This window comes from Neltuma alba, unplaced genomic scaffold (genome assembly GCF_004799145.2).
Source record: "Neltuma alba isolate B1F8T4 unplaced genomic scaffold, ASM479914v2 tig00010087_pilon, whole genome shotgun sequence".
NCBI lineage: Eukaryota > Viridiplantae > Streptophyta > Magnoliopsida > Fabales > Fabaceae > Neltuma > Neltuma alba.
Window position 1 is genome coordinate 887,487 of NW_021635044.1, and position 17,574 is coordinate 905,060.

Here is a 17,574-nt window from a genome sequence, read left to right on the forward strand (position 1 = left end):
TAAACTAATGTTATTCAACCAATCCATGCCACGACACAAGTTCCTCTATTCAAGCAAACAACAAATCACATTAAACAAGCAAGATTAACAATCAAATTATAATTCAAAGCTACCTTTGTAAAGCTTGTCCAATTAATTCCTTCAAGGAGCAATGCTTCTTCTTAATTCCTTCTCTCAATGCCTATTAAACCAAGCATAAACATGGACGATATTAATTACAAGACAACTTAATTCCAATACTTGAACATTAACTCAACAATTTCCCCCCTTTTCCCCTGATTTTAACAAGGAAAAATTACTGTAGAGTCCCACAGAAGACAATTTACTACCAGAAGGTCCCATGAAATCCCCAAATTCCTCATAAGTCCCCAGGGACCTCTGGGTAAATAATTTGAGTTGTGATATTACGTACTTGCCCTCAGTCATTGATAAAGGAAAGAAAAGAGGGAGAGACGCTGATTGGCTTCATTTAGTGCGGTTGTTTGTTATGCATGCACAAGGAAGAGAAGCTTCTGAAAGAAAGAAGGGAGTTATGTGCTGGTACTCCATCGCAGGCAAGCGACATTATTTCTTCATCTTCTTGGTACGTCTCATCATTAACAACATTTCTCTTCTTCTGTACACAACCAGTGTCAAGTTTAATGTTGGTCTGAAAAGTTGATTGTGTGTTGATATGTGGGTATTAAAGATGTGATTCAACTCACTAGAAATATTAAGGGAGGCTCATTTTAGTCATATGTGGTTTTAATCATGTTAGGTGTGGTTTTACTATGTGTGGCTAGGGTTAGAAAGCAATGCTCTGTTTTTCGGTGAATGAGGCTCTGTTTTTCGGTCACTGATGCTGTGTTGCTGATGAAGATGAGTGAAAAATAACAGATATTTATTATTGTAACCCTTCAAATGCGATGGTTAAATGTGTTGTTAATGGGTACATCGAAGGTTGTTAACATAACTGTATGACTTGTTATTAACAACCAGTCGCAGCTTTAATGCTGGTCTGAAAAGTTGATTGGGTGTTTATACGTTGGTATTAAGCATGTGATTCAGCTCTCTAGAAATATCAAGGGAGGCTCATTTTAGTCATATGTGGTTTTAATCATGTTAGGTGTGGTTTTACTATGTGTGGCTATGGTTAGAAAGCAATGCTCTGTTTTTCGGTGAATGATGCTCTGTTTTTTGAGCAATGATGCTGTGTTGCTGATGGAAATGAGTGGAAAATGACAGATATTTATTATTGTAACCCCTCAAATGCGATGGTTAAATGTGTTGTTAATGGGTACATCGAAGGTTGTTAACATAACTGTATGAGTTGTTATTAACAAGTGATTGTGGCAGGTTGATATCCAGGATGGCAACTTCCAGTGCAAAGCAATTGTTTTGCTACCTCCATATAGGAGGACAATTTATTAATGGTGTAGAAGGTGAAACGCAGTATGTTGGAGGTGGTGTGAGAACAAGAATGATAAAGGAAGGGACATCATATGGAGAATTTAGAACAATGGTGGCATCAATTGTGGGAAAAGAAAGTAATGGAATGGTTATGAAATTCACAGTAACCTTTGATGAGTGTACATTTGTGGACCTTGTAGATGATGAAGGAGTAGAACATTTGATTAACTTCAATGGCGATAGTGGTCATGTATATATAGGAGAAAATGGAGATCAAAATTCACAACTAACAAGGGATGTTGTAATAGAAGAGCAACATGTGTAAGTTGTGTTATTTAAATTTCGAAGTAATATTAGCTATTGTCAACTGTTGTGCATAAGTTGTTATTATAGTGATCGAAGGTTGTCATTAACGACCCCTTGACCTGTTCTGTTATGTAGGATGGAAGACTTGTTCGGAGGTTCAGATACATTGTCCATGTCTCCACCTAATGTGGTTAGTGAAGACCCACTATTGTTGCCATATGGTTCAAAAATGATGCCAACCCCAATTCCGGAAATGAATTCAACAAAGTGGAAGGGTTTGGTTATCGGAGAAGGACAGATTTTTCCTAATGCAGTGGCTCTTAGGCAAGCACTGTATAGGTACAGTATTGCTGTGAAGTTTTCATACAAGTTTGTGAAGAACAATCAACAAAAGATCATTGTGAAGTGTATGGCGGAGGGATGCCCGTGGTATATGGGTGCATACTCAATGGGACAAAGACAAGATTCTGAGTTGTTAATAATTAGAACCTTAAGAAGTGAGCATGTGCATTATGCACAGGACAGCTTGGTTGTATCTCACTCTAGAGGGTCAAACTTAACATCATCAATCATGATAGATTCTTTGAGGTGTAATATAGACAAGAATGCTAATGAACTTAGAAGAGATCTGTATAGAGAATATGGGGTGCGACTGAATTATAGTCAAGCATACAGGGGTAGAGAAAGAGCATTGAGGGAAATACATGGTCGTGCACAGGATTCATACATGGCGATTCCCTGGATTTGTGAAAGGCTCATTGAAACTGATCCAAACACAAGTGCTCGATGGGAAGGGTTGGATAGTAACAGATTTCAGAGGGTGTTTATTGCTTATGGATGCTCAATTAATGGATTTTTAGAAGGGTGTCGACATATACTTTATATAGACGGCTGTCATCTAAGTGGTCCTTATAAGGGGACATTGATTTCAGCTAATGCATATGATGCAGACAATGAACTATTTCCATTAGCATATGCTATAGTTAGTGGGGAGACATATGATGATTGGGCTTGGTTTCTCCAGAACATCAAAGACATCACAAGATCAGTGGAGACAACGATAGTTTCAGATCGGAATAATGCCATTATAGGTGCTGTGCGAACAATATTTGGTGGCGAGAGACATGCTTTTTGTTATAGGCATGTGAAAGAAAATTTTAGTGCACATTATTTAAAAATTAACCGAGGCAGGGGACGAGTTTTAGGTACTTCAAAGGACGTTGCATTGAAAATGCTGGATGGAATCGCCTATGCAAGGATTGAGGATGAATATGTTGCTGCAATGGGGAAACTTAGATCATTCTGTCCACAATTGGCTGATTGGGTTGACACTCAAGGAGATGTAGATCGGTGGGCTTTAAGCAAATTCCCGTTTAAGCGATGGGATAACATCACCACTAATGTTGCGGAGTCGTTTAATGCCTGGATTTTGAAGGAGAGGAAGCACAATGTGTCAATTCTCATACATGAGCATATGGAGAAATTAGCCAAGAAGATGGTTGCAAGCAAAATGGCAATGGAAAATTGGACAAATGGCGTTGGGCCAAATATTGAGTCCAAGTTGCAAGAAAAAGTAGCAAGAGCGGAGAATATGCATACTGTATATTATGGAGATAACCGAGTTCAAGTTGATACTACATCTCCTACTGGAATAATTTGTGTCACTGTTGATCTCACAGCTCAGAAATGCACTTGTTTAGCATGGCAAATGAGCGGAGTACCTTGTGCTCATGCCTGTGCAGCGATAAAGCTACTTCATGGTAGTGTTTATGAATTTGTAGATGATTGCTATAAGCTGTCAGCCCAAGAGAAGATATATGCAAGTAGTATGAGGCCAATTGCGACACATGATTGTCCTTGTCCCGAAGCTCTCACTGTTACGCAGATGATGACGGGAACATTTTTACAGCCACCAATCACTAAAAGACCCTCAGGGAGGCCAAAGAAAAGAAGGATTGAATCTCAATTTCAAAGTAAAAAACTTTACCACTGTGGAAGATGCCATGAGCCAGGCCACACTGTGAAGACTTGCCAGAACCCCAATCCAAGTTGAGCTTTGCTGGTGGCTTGTTGATATTTCGTTTTGTGAATGCTTGTGACAGCATTTTTTTTGTAAATGTCATAACCTACACCTCAAGTTGTCCGTCATTATCCACACATGCAACACGTATGCTTTTTTGAATAGGTTGTAAATTTGGTGTAGTTATGTTGTACATATATATATCAAGTGGTAAATGACACCTGGTTGTAATCTGATATAACATCATTTCTGTATTTTTGATGTACTGGTGAATAGGTTGTAATGGACTTGTTATCAGACGCCATGCAGGTTGTCATTAGCAGTCTCAATTATGTTACTGATATAAAGTGACAATTTCTCCTACTTCCAGTGTTCAGTGATTTCTTAAGACATTCGAGCTGTGTTAAAGTCATAATATGATATGATTTGGTTAGAATTAGATCTCATGTGGAGGTTGTGGTATCCCCAGCGTCAGTTGTCAGGGGCAATGCGAAGGTTGTTAACCAATTCTGTTCGGGTTGTCAACAATCCCTGTTGAGGTTGTAAATGAATTGCTGGAATAAAAATCTGCTGTAATATGATTTGGTTCTTTTAAAGCTGTTAATGACTTTAAAATGCTCTCAATTTTTGCTATTAAGGTCGTTATATGTGCTCATAATATAATTAAGTTAACAGTTGTGTTATACCCCGAGTGAGTTGTTAACCAATTCTGTTCGGGTTGTCAACAATCTCTTTTGAGGTTGTGAACAACCCCTGTTGAGGTTGTAAACAGATGTGGCAGAGAGGACTCTGATATATGCCTATCATGTCACCGTGGTTACCATTTGTTTATCCAGTCTTATTCAGTCTGCATTTGTGGCCATGATGAAAACACATGAATGCCTTTACAAAAACTTGATAACCAGTAAAGGATATCAAAACACATTAACATATCTTAACATCCAGGATTCATACATGCTCAAAGAAAAAAATAAAATGTGAACTTGACGTTCAGATGTCACTATGCTGTCAAATAAATAAATGTAAATATAATATATGCTTGTCATTTATTTCTTCCTCTTGCTTTGGGGGTTTCCTCGCAGCAAAGACAACACTTCATCGCCATGCAGGTTGTTCCGATGAGTCACGAGCCACCACAAGCATCCAACCTTCAAGTCATGGATTTCTTCAGGGGAGTACTTAGGCATTGTGTAGCCGTCATCACCATACTCAGTGTCGTCCCATGTTTGTAACCAGCTCAACACATGCACCCCACAAGAGTCCCTATAAAGGAAAAACAAGTACTTTAGTGAATGAACATTAGCTCCTCCTCCGCAAACAGTGATGGCTTCAGCACACGAAGCACTTGGCAGAAACAATCTCTCTGCAAAAAAGGGACAAACAGAAGAAACAAGTTTGACAGTTGTGAATGACAAGTTATCAGGAAGCATTAACAACCTTCGCTGTAGCCAATGACAAGTAATCAGCAGGCATTAACAACCACGACAGTTAAGCAGACAAGCAACCATAACGCATTAACAAGTTATAGAATGAATGTAAAGTTGTGTATACAATCCCTCTCGCCATGAATTGCTTAGGATCTATCTGTCCTCTCTTCTTCCCTTGCTTCCTTTGTGGTTTCTTCCCTGTTTTCATTGCTTCTTCTTCCTCTCTTTGTAATCTCAACATCGTCAAATTGTCCACCAACGAGTCAAGGGCATAGAAACGCATGGTTCTTACATCCATCACGTAACAGAACCAATGGTAATTGAAAAGGGTGGGGCCAAATATGAAGTCACAGTCTCCAATGTTATATCCTATGTGCTCCGGTAAGATTTCATGTTCATGTTTTTCCAGGCTCCACCTAAGAGGATTAGCGGCCATTGTTTGCATTAACTCGGGTGAAAAAATGTGCCTACTGACACGACCGTGGTTCTCTTTTTCATCTCCCACCAAGGTTCTCGCCACCATAGACATGAACTATATCACACATACAAACAGTTAGTCATGATCATAATGACATTCGCAGTTCTCTATCTATATAAACAACTGTCTTACCCTGTCGTTCATCCATTTCCTGTCTTGTAGGCAGCAAAGCTCAGCACGTGTCAAGAAGTACCCATACATCTCTACAATGTACCTGCAGCAAAAGGAACAATGAGCACAAGGGTTGTATGTGTAAAATTGTTGTCAATCAGTTGTCCCAATTACAATCAGTCCCAACACTTACTTGGCACCTTCATCTTGATCACATCTTCTCGTGCACATCTGGAATAATTCCTCTTTCTCGTCAGCTTTTCTCTTGCCACGGCCTTTTTTCACCTCCTCTAACCAGGGAGATTTGATTGCACGGCTTCTCACCCGTGTTGATCTTCTTACATCCATTTGCCCTTGTGCTTGCTGGTCCATTTCATCCTTTTCCTCCATTTCATCGCCTACACCCTTATCCTCTTCTGCTGCTGCATCACTAGACTTGTCTTGTGTTTTTTCTTCTCCATCATCCTCTGATCCAGAGTGACTCCCTTCTCCTTTCTCCTCAGGTTGAGATTGACTCTCTTCTTCACGCGAAGCACTTTTGCCCTCTTCTTTATCATCTCCTTCTGGTTCACTCTGTTGTTCCTCTTGTGACAGAATTGAATCTTTTGGGCTTCCTTTACCTTCTTCACCGGTTTCTTCATCTTCAGTTGCCTTCTCTCTATCATCTTCGCTACTTACTGCTTCCACCACATCTTCCTTGTCAATCTCATCCGTCAACCTCAATTGCAGGGAAACCAACTCTTCTCCAATTGTCGACACCAACCCTTCAACCATGGTCATCAACCTTTCATACGTTCTCTTGATTTCCTGCAAAACAACAGTAATGAAAGTTATCATTACTCCAAATTCTACACAGCACCAAAATAAGCTACACATGATTTACTTACAAGGTGGGTTAGCTTTATTCCTGTGTTGGATGCACTTATTGAAGCCCCACCGACACTTGGAATGCCATGCAGTATGCCTCTGTCGCTATTCTTTTCTAATTTCACTCTTGCCTTCACTTTTTCCTCATCCCAATAAGTAATGGCATTTTCATTTTTTGCCGCCTTTTCTTTTCCGAGAGGAAAGTGTTGTAGGCAATAAATCTGCATGTGAAGTTAATGATAACTTAGATATACAACAACATCATCCAAACAGGCCACTGACAACATAAACAGCGGAAAATCACAACCTACACACTGCCCAATAACAACATACACAGTGACCAATCACAACCTACACACTGCCTAATAACAACAAACACAGTGACCAATCACAACCTACACATAACCCTGTCACAACATACATTTGCGCCATTCACAACATGTACAGCATCCGGTGACAACCCATACTCAACAGAATGACAACACGAACAGACTGCAATTACAACCTCTACATAACCAGGAGGCAAACCAACACATCCTAATGACAACCTGAACACAGGACAATAACAACCTCTACACCAGCCAGTCACAACATATCCATAACCAGTTCACAGCGTACATTTCTCCAACTGACGACACAGAGTAGTAAATAACACCATACACAGTGACCAATCACAACCTACACATAACCCTGTCACAACATACATTTGCGCCATTCACAACATGTACAGCATCCGGTGACAACCCATACTCAACAGAATGACAACACGAACAGACTGCAATTACAACCTATACATAACCAGGTGGCAAACCAACACATCCTAATGACAACCTGAACACAGGACAATAACAACCTCTACACCAGCCAGTCACAACATATCCATAACCAGTTCACAGCGTACATTTCTCCAACTGACGACACAGAGTAGTAAATAACAACATACACAGTGACCAATCACAACCTACACATAACCCTGTCACAACATACATTTGCGCCATTCACAACATGTACAGCATCCGGTGACAACCCATACTCAACAGAATGACAACACGAACAGACTGCAATTACAACCTATACATAACCAGGTGGCAAACCAACACATCCTAATGACAACCTGAACGCAGGACAATAACAACCTCTATACCAGCCAGTCACAACATATCCATAACCAGTTCACAGCGTACATTTCTCCAAATGACGATACAGAGTAGTAAATAACAACATACACAGTGACTAATCACAACCTACACATAACCCTGTCACAACATACATTTGCGCCATTCACAACATGTACAGCATCCGGTGTCAACCCATACTCAACAGAATGACAACACGAACAGACTGCAATTACAACCTATACATAACCAGGTGGCAAACCAACACATCCTAATGACAACCTGAACGGAGGACAATAACAACCTCTATACCAGCCAGTCACAACATATCCATAACCAGTTCACAGCGTACATTTCTCCAAATGACGATACAGAGTAGTAAATAACAACATACACAGTGACCAATCACAACCTACACATAACCCTGTCACAACATACATTTACGCCATTCACAACATGTACAGCATCCGGTGACAACCCATACTCAACAGAATGACAACACGAACAGACTGCAATTACAACCTATACATAACCAGGTGGCAAACCAACACATCCGAATGACAACCTGAACACAGGACAATAACAACCTCTACACCAGCCAGTCACAACATATCCATAACCAGTTCACAGCGTACATTTCTCCAACTGACGACACAGAGTAGTAAATAACAGCATACACAGTGACCAATCACAACCTACACATAACCCTGTCACAACATACATTTGCGCCATTCACAACATGTACAGCATCCGGTGACAACCCATACTCAACAGAATGACAACACGAACAGACTGCAATTACAACCTATACATAACCAGGTGACAAACCAACACATCCTCATGACAACCTGAACACAGGACAATAACAACCTCTACACCAGCCAGTCACAACATATCCATAACCAGTTCACAGCGTACATTTCTCCTACTGACGACATAGAGTAGTAAATAACAACATACACAGTGACCAATCACAACCTACACATAACCCTGTCACAACATACATTTGCGCCATTCACAACATGTACAGCATCCAGTGACAACCCATACTCAACAGAATGACAACACGAACAGACTGCAATTACAACCTATACATAACCAGGTGGCAAACCAACACATCCTAATGACAAGCTGAACACAGGACAATAACAACCTCTCCACCAGCCAGTGACAACATATCCATAACCAGTTCACAGCGTACATTTCTCCAACTGACGACAGAGAGTAGTAAATAACAACATACACAGTGACCAATCACAACCTACACATAACCCTGTCACAACATACATTTGCGCCTTTCACAACATGTTCAGCATCCGGTGTCAACCCATACTCAACAGAATGACAACACGAACAGACTGCAATTACAACCTATACATAACCAGGTGGCAAACCAACACATCCTAATGACAAGCTGAACACAGGACAATAACAACCTCTCCACCAGCCAGTGACAACATATCCATAACCAGTTCACAGCGTACATTTCTCCAACTGACGACAGAGAGTAGTAAATAACAACATACACAGTGACCAATCACAACCTACACATAACCCTGTCACAACATACATTTGCGCCATTCACAACATGTACAGCATCCAGTGACAACCCATACTCAACAGAATGACAACACGAACAGACTGCAATTACAACCTATACATAACCAGGTGGCAAACCAACACATCCTAATGACAACCTGAACGCAGGACAATAACAACCTCTATACCAGCCAGTCACAACATATCCATAACCAGTTCACAGCGTACATTTCTCCAAATGACGATACAGAGTAGTAAATAACAACATACACAGTGACCAATCACAACCTACACATAACCCTGTCACAACATACATTTGCGCCATTCACAACATGTACAGCATCCGGTGTCAACCCATACTCAACAGAATGACAACACGAACAGACTGCAATTACAACCTATACATAACCAGGTGGCAAACCAACACATCCTAATGACAACCTGAACACAGGACAATAACAACCTCTATACCAGCCAGTCACAACATATCCATAACCAGTTCACAGCGTACATTTCTCCAAATGACGACACAGAGTAGTAAATAACAACATACACAGTGACCAATCACAACCTACACATAACCCTGTCACAACATACATTTGCGCCATTCACAACATGTACAGCATCCGGTGACAACCCATACTCAACAGAATGACAACACGAACAGACTGCAATTACAACCTATACATAACCAGGTGGCAAACCAACACATCCTAATGACAACCTGAACACAGGACAATAACAACCTCTACACCAGCCAGTCACAACATATCCATAACCAGTTCACAGCGTACATTTCTCCAAATGACGACACAGAGTAGTAAATAACAACATACACAGTGACCAATCACAACCTACACATAACCCTGTCACAACATACATTTGCGCCATTCACAACATGTACAGCATCCGGTGACAACCCATACTCAACAGAATGACAACACGAACAGACTGCAATTACAACCTATACATAACCAGGTGACAAACCAACACATCCTAATGACAACCTGAACACAGGACAATAACAACCTCTACACCAGCCAGTCACAACATATCCATAACCAGTTCACAGCGTACATTTCTCCAAATGACGACATAGAGTAGTAAATAACAACATACACAGTGACCAATCACAACCTACACATAACCCTGTCACAACATACATTTGCGCCATTCACAACATGTACAGCATCCGGTGACAACCCATACTCAACAGAATGACAACACGAACAGACTGCAATTACAACCTATACATAACCAGGTGACAAACCAACACATCCTAATGACAACCTGAACACAGGACAATAACAACCTCTACACCAGCCAGTCACAACATATCCATAACCAGTTCACAGCGTACATTTCTCCAACTGACGACATAGAGTAGTAAATAACAACATACACAGTGACCAATCACAACCTACACATAACCCTGTCACAACATACATTTGCGCCATTCACAACATGTACAGCATCCGTGACAACCCATACTCACAGAATGACAACACGAACAGACTGCAATTACAACCTATACATAACCAGGTGGCAAACCAACACATCCTAATGACAACCTGAACACAGGACAATAACAACCTCTACACCAGCCAGTCACAACATATCCATAACCAGTTCACAGCGTACATTTCTCCAACTGACGACATAGAGTAGTAAATAACAACATACACAGTGACCAATCACAACCTACACATAACCCTGTCACAACATACATTTGCGCCATTCACAACATGTACAGCATCCGGTGACAACCCATACTCAACAGAATGACAACACGAACAGACTGCAATTACAACCTATACATAACCAGGTGGCAAACCAACACATCCTAATGACAACCTGAACACAGGACAATAACAACCTCTACACCAGCCAGTCACAACATATCCATAACCAGTTCACAGCGTACATTTCTCCTACTGACGACAGAGTAGTAAATAACAACATACACAGTGACCAATCACAACCTACACATAACCCTGTCACAACATACATTTGCGCCGTTCACAACATGTACAGCATCCGGTGACAACCCATACTCAACAGAATGACAACACGAACAGACTGCAATTACAACCTATACATAACCAGGTGACAAACCAACACATCCTAATGACAACCTGAACACAGGACAATAACAACCTCTACACCAGCCAGTCACAACATATCCATAACCAGTTCACAGCGTACATTTCTCCAACTGACGACACAGAGTAGTAAATAACAACATACACAGTGACCAATCACAACCTACACATAACCCTGTCACAACATACATTTGCGCCTTCACAACATGTACAGCATCCGTGACAACCCATACTCAACAGAATGACAACACGAACAGACTGCAATTACAACCTATACATAACCAGGTGGCAAACCAACACATCCTAATGACAACCTGAACACAGGACAATAACAACCTCTCCACCAGCCAGTCACAACATATCCATAACCAGTTCACAGCGTACATTTCTCCAACTGACGACACAGAGTAGTAAATAACAACATACACAGTGACCAATCACAACCTACACATAACCCTGTCACAACATACATTTGCGCCATTCACAACATGTACAGCATCCAGTGACAACCCATACTCAACAGAATGACAACACGAACAGACTGCAATTACAACCTATACATAACCAGGTGGCAAACCAACACATCCTAATGACAACCTGAACACAGGACAATAACAACCTCTACACCAGCCAGTCACAACATATCCATAACCAGTTCACAGCGTACATTTCTCCAACTGACGACACAGAGTAGTAAATAACAACATACACAGTGACCAATCACAACCTACACATAACCCTGTCACAACATACATTTGCGCCATTCACAACATGTACAGCATCCGGTGACAACCCATACTCAACAGAATGACAACACGAACAGACTGCAATTACAACCTATACATAACCAGGTGACAAACCAACACATCCTAATGACAACCTGAACACAGGACAATAACAACCTCTACACCAGCCAGTCACAACATATCCATAACCAGTTCACAGCGTACATTTCTCCAACTGACGACACAGAGTAGTAAATAACAGCATACACAGTGACCAATCACAACCTACACATAACCCTGTCACAACATACATTTGCGCCATTCACAACATGTACAGCATCCGGTGACAACCCATACTCAACAGAATGACAACACGAACAGACTGCAATTACAACCTATACATAACCAGGTGACAAACCAACACATCCTAATGACAACCTGAACACAGGACAATAACAACCTCTACACCAGCCAGTCACAACATATCCATAACCAGTTCACAGCGTACATTTCTCCAACTGACGACATAGAGTAGTAAATAACAACATACACAGTGACCAATCACAACCTACACATAACCCTGTCACAACATACATTTGCGCCATTCACAACATGTACAACATCCAGTGACAACCCATACTCACCAGAATTACAACACGAACAGACTGCAATTACAATCTATACATAACCAGGTGGCAAACCAACACAGCCCAATGACAACCTGAACACAGGACAATAACAACCTCTACACCAGCCAGTCACAACATATCCATAACCAGTTCACAGCGTACATTTCTCCAACTGACGACATAGAGAAGTAAATAACAACATACACAGTGAGCAATCACAACCTACACATAACCCTGTCACAACATACATTTGCGCCGTTCACAACATGTACAGCATCCAGTGACAACCCATACTAAACAGAATGACAACACGAACAGACTGCAATTACAACCTATACATAACCAGGTGACAAACCAACACATCCTAATGACAACCTGAACACAGGACAATAACAACCTCTACACCAGCCAGTCACAACATATCCATAACCAGTTCACAGCGTACATTTCTCCAACTGACGACATAGAGTAGTAAATAACAACATACACACTGTCCAATCACAACCTACACATAACCCTGTCACAACATACATTTGCGCCATTCACAACATGTACAGCATCCAGTGACAACCCATACTCACCAGAATGACAACACAAACAGACTGCAATTACAACCTATACATAACCAGGTGACAAACCAACACAGGCCATTGACCTCAGTAGCAGCCACTAACAACCCACGCTAAACCAAATGACAACATGCACACCATACAGTCACAACCTACACATCAGCTAATCACAACCTACATTTGTGTCATTCACAACATGCACAGCAGCCATTGACAACCCACGATAAACCGAATGACAACACGAACAGAAGGCAATTACAACCTATACATAACCAGGTGACAAACCAACACAATCCATTAACAACCTGCACACAGTACTATAACAACCTTGACACCAGCAAATCACAACCTATACATAAGCAGTTGACAGCGTACATTTCTCCAATTGACAACAGAGTAGTAAATAACAACATACAGAGCAACCAATCACAACCTACACAGCACATTGACAATAAACTAACATCAAAGTAAATGAATCATACCCACACTTACCATTAGGAAGTACATGCAACCTCCCACATTTTTCGTCCCATCAGCTTTTCCTTTCTTCTTTCCTTTCTTGAACTCTGCAATTGAGTTGCAGAATTCTTTCAAAACTAAGCTGCTCCAATCATAGTGTCCTAAACTATCCTTTGTCACCACCATGACTTTCAACACTTTATCACTCACCCATACACTAGAGGCAGGACACAAGAGGACTCCTAGTGCATACATAACAAAAAGGAATTCAAACTTTTCTTCCTCTTTTCCTTCAATCAACCATGTTCCTATTGTTTTGTATGGCACTTTCCCGTAGTCACTCCTTAATTTCTTGAACGTTTCATCTTCATTCTCCACATTTATTTTAATATCTTCCCCCTTAAATGGTAGACCCATCAATTCATTTACATCTTCGGGCCCCACTAAATGCGTCTTCCCTCGAATTGAAATTTGCCTACTTACAGGGTCAAACACACGGATCAATTCACCACAAAAATCTCTATAGATCTGTGAGCAGCATATGTCAACCAATTTATCAAAACCAATTCTTTTCAGTCTTTCCATCTTATCTTTACTTTTCTTTAATTGCTTGCAGACTTCCATAAATTGTCCCGGAGCACAGCGTGTGTGAAAGGGAACAATATAATTCTTCCCTTTTGGTGGGACTCTCATTTCTTTAGCCCTTTCACCATATTGTTCTTTCTCCTCTTCTGTTAAGTTTCCCCAAGCCTTTTTCACAGAGTTAGTGCCCTCTTCAAAAGACTTAAACTTCTTCTTGTTCTGCTCATAAAACTCTTCAATGAATAATATGTATCCGGAGAAATTCCTAGCCCTTTGTCCATCTTTACTCTTACTCTTTTTAGTCATTTTGTTCTACTGCAAAAAGGAAAAAAAATACTGTCATCAACATATATTTTAAAATAGTAAGTATCTTCAACACCACCAAATTATTCACTAATTAACAAAATCAAAATATATCCCTTTGGATGACAGAAAGCAATGAACAACAGTAAATAATATGGATCACAAATCAATCCACCAGAATGAATTTCCCTTCATTGGTTATAGTATAGAGCCAATAGGTGTTATATCCAACAAGCAATTCCCTTTCTGACCTTATGGCCAAATTAACATTCCACCATGGAGCCCACCATAAAAAGCCAAACAAAACCTTTATTATTTTATTGCCGAACAAATCAATTACATAAAGTTCTCCCTTTTAATTCAGCAATATTAACAATAACTGATTGCTGCATTTAAAAAGCTCTACCAAATCAAATTTTTGACAATTTTAACCAGTGTTCTTCAAACTGATCTCTAATATAACTTAGTACCAACCAGCCCCAACTTTTGCCCCTAACTTTGATTCGCATGTCAGATCATTGTAATATCAACATACTTCACATTTCTAATATCATAGTGAAAATACAAGTCATGGTTATCACTGGCTCCATATATAAACACACGAAACAACCGAACATTCCAAACCACTTCAGGTCATCGAGCAGCTTTTACGAACAATCAACAATTCAAATGTTCAAACATTCCAAACCAAACATTTTTCAAAATATGACCAAGAAGCTTGAAATTGTCAAATATTCTAACCGAGAGAGACTAGTTGTCTGGAGATTGAGGCGTTAGTAGAGAGACCACCGGACTGTACCAGAGAGTTCACGGCGTCGGAGCAGACGGCAACCGAGTGCGGACCAGAGAGGGATGGAGTGCTGAGCAGAGTCGGCCGGACCGTGCTGGAGATTGAAACTGTTCAATGCGTCAGAGAAGACGGCGACGACGGGCGGACAAGAGACCGACGGACTGCGGACGAGAGACTGACGGTGTGTAGACCCGAGACCGATGGACCGCGCAGGGGATTGAAGGCGTCGGACCAGAGAGTGACCGAATGCGGAGCAGCGACCGACAATGTACCAACCATAAACTAACAGACCTCGCCGGAGATTGAACCTGTCGGAGCACACAAGGATAAAGCACCAACGACACGGCGGCGGAGTGTGAGCAGGCGACGGAGTGTGAGCGGGCGACGGAGTGTGAGCGCGCGGCCGATTTCGCGAAGATAAAAACCGAAACGATTTTGAGTGTGCTTCGGTTACTTTCTCTAATCAAAAGGGCAAGAAAGTAATTGCAAGTTTCAAATTTTTTGCTATAAGGTCCCTTGGGACCTCATATACATTTTCTGATTTCATGGGACCTTCTAGTAGTAAATTGTCTTCTGTGGGACTCTACAGTAATTTTCCCTTTTAACAATATGATTCCTCCTTCAGAATCAATCATCTCATGGCTCAATCCTATATAATTTTTTATGAGGAATCCAATGTTGCAATCAGATTTTTAAAAATCACACTCATTCCCCATGAACTCCTCTTGGCTGAATAGGGGGTATTTATTTTCCAAAAATTTTATTTTTGATTCTAATGATTTTAAACACTTTCCAACAACATATCCCTACACAAAAACATGTTTTAAAGCCATTGGAATCATCAAATCAAGCAAAATCAAATTGCTTCTGCATGAACAGTAGTAGACCGAATTGCTTCCCCTTAAACCCTAACTTTGATTTCATCCAAAAATCAATCCATACACTATTTAGTCTTTCTTATTCCACTTGATTATCAAGGTTTCTATCCTTTCCTAACATCACAAGGTCTAACAAAATTTTGGCAGAATTTTTTCTAATTTTCCAAGCTAAAAACTTCAACTAACCAAGCTTGAAACTTAGGAATAGGGAGGCATAAGCATACTTTAATGTTTTCTTGGTGTATGTTGGATGATTCCTTGTCCAAAACACTTAGAATTTTCAGTTGAAGGGTGCTGGAAGCAAAATGGCAGAACCTCCCCTTGTTTTTCTATTTTTTCAACATTTTTTTGTATTTTCTAAGGGGGTATTTATAGAAAAATTCAAGTCTGCCCCTCCCCTCTTCAACTGGATAAAATTAGACACCTAATAAGGTGTATGTTGTAGCCATCAAGTGTCAAAAATATTCAGATCACTCCATGTGGCTTTTCTCTAGATTTTTTTCACAAAAATATCTCTTAATTTCACATTTTATTTAATAAAAATGGAGGGGCCTGGAAGGTGCACAAAATTGGGCCCTTATTGGGCTTAATTTGGGCCCGACAAATGGTTTGGGCTAGCCAAAAAAGATGGACGACAAACTAAATCACTATCTCAAACCAATTTGAAATTTTATCGATTACTATTCACTAGTAACCTTTCATAATTTTTTCAGACCTCCAAAATTCATTTCTCTTCATGATAATTCACTTTTAATATGGGAGCATGATCTGAAAATTCTTAGAATTTATTTTGAATTTTCTCCGGTTAGGCCTCTATCTGTAGTTCTGGGGGAAAATAAATTCCCTAAAATTCATTTCTGAGTTTTCAAGGCCTAAAACCAATTTTATAAATTCAAATAAATATTTAGATAAATTTTCCATCAATCTCCCAAATTTATTGAGACCTCTAACTAATTAAAATAATTATTTTCCTCTGATTTTCTAATATTTTCCTGAAAAACCTCCATTTACGGGAAATTTCATAATAATTCATTTTCACCGTAATTTCACATTTCAGGCCTCAACCAAGTTTCCAAAACTTCCAATTTGTACTTTTCCATTTTTCAGGAATTTTCTAGAATTTTTCTCAAAATGTTCTATTTTGCCCTTTCTAGACCAATCATTATAAAAATGCCAGCCCGAACCTTATCGGGGTTTTACATAAAAAATTGTTTCATTTTCCCATCTAGTTCCTACATTGACCCTTATCCCAATTTTTGATTTCCTATAACCAGGTGAAAATTCT

General features: G+C 40.1%; 2 protein-coding genes across 2 annotated transcripts; one reads left to right on the top strand and one right to left on the bottom strand.

Annotated features, from left to right (window-relative positions):
• The first annotated feature begins 312 nt into the window (after nt 1–312).
• On the top strand, nt 313–3,748 carry LOC114754145 (uncharacterized). The gene is made up of 4 exons (XM_028942905.1): nt 313–583; nt 1,336–1,710; nt 1,831–2,034; nt 2,125–3,748. The coding sequence occupies exons 1-4, from the start codon at nt 492–494 to the stop codon at nt 3,746–3,748; spliced, it is 2,295 nt and encodes a 764-aa protein (XP_028798738.1). The 5' UTR covers nt 313–491.
• Nucleotides 3,749–4,761: 1,013 nt separating this feature from the next.
• Nucleotides 4,762–14,624, bottom strand: LOC114754146 (uncharacterized). Its single transcript, XM_028942906.1, has 7 exons — nt 13,770–14,624; nt 6,619–6,819; nt 5,925–6,538; nt 5,753–5,834; nt 5,267–5,674; nt 5,014–5,078; nt 4,762–4,978 (listed from the first exon to the last, which is right to left on the bottom strand). Exons 1-7 carry the CDS (start codon nt 14,622–14,624, stop codon nt 4,762–4,764), a joined length of 2,442 nt encoding a protein of 813 aa, XP_028798739.1.
• Nucleotides 14,625–17,574: the final 2,950 nt, after the last annotated feature.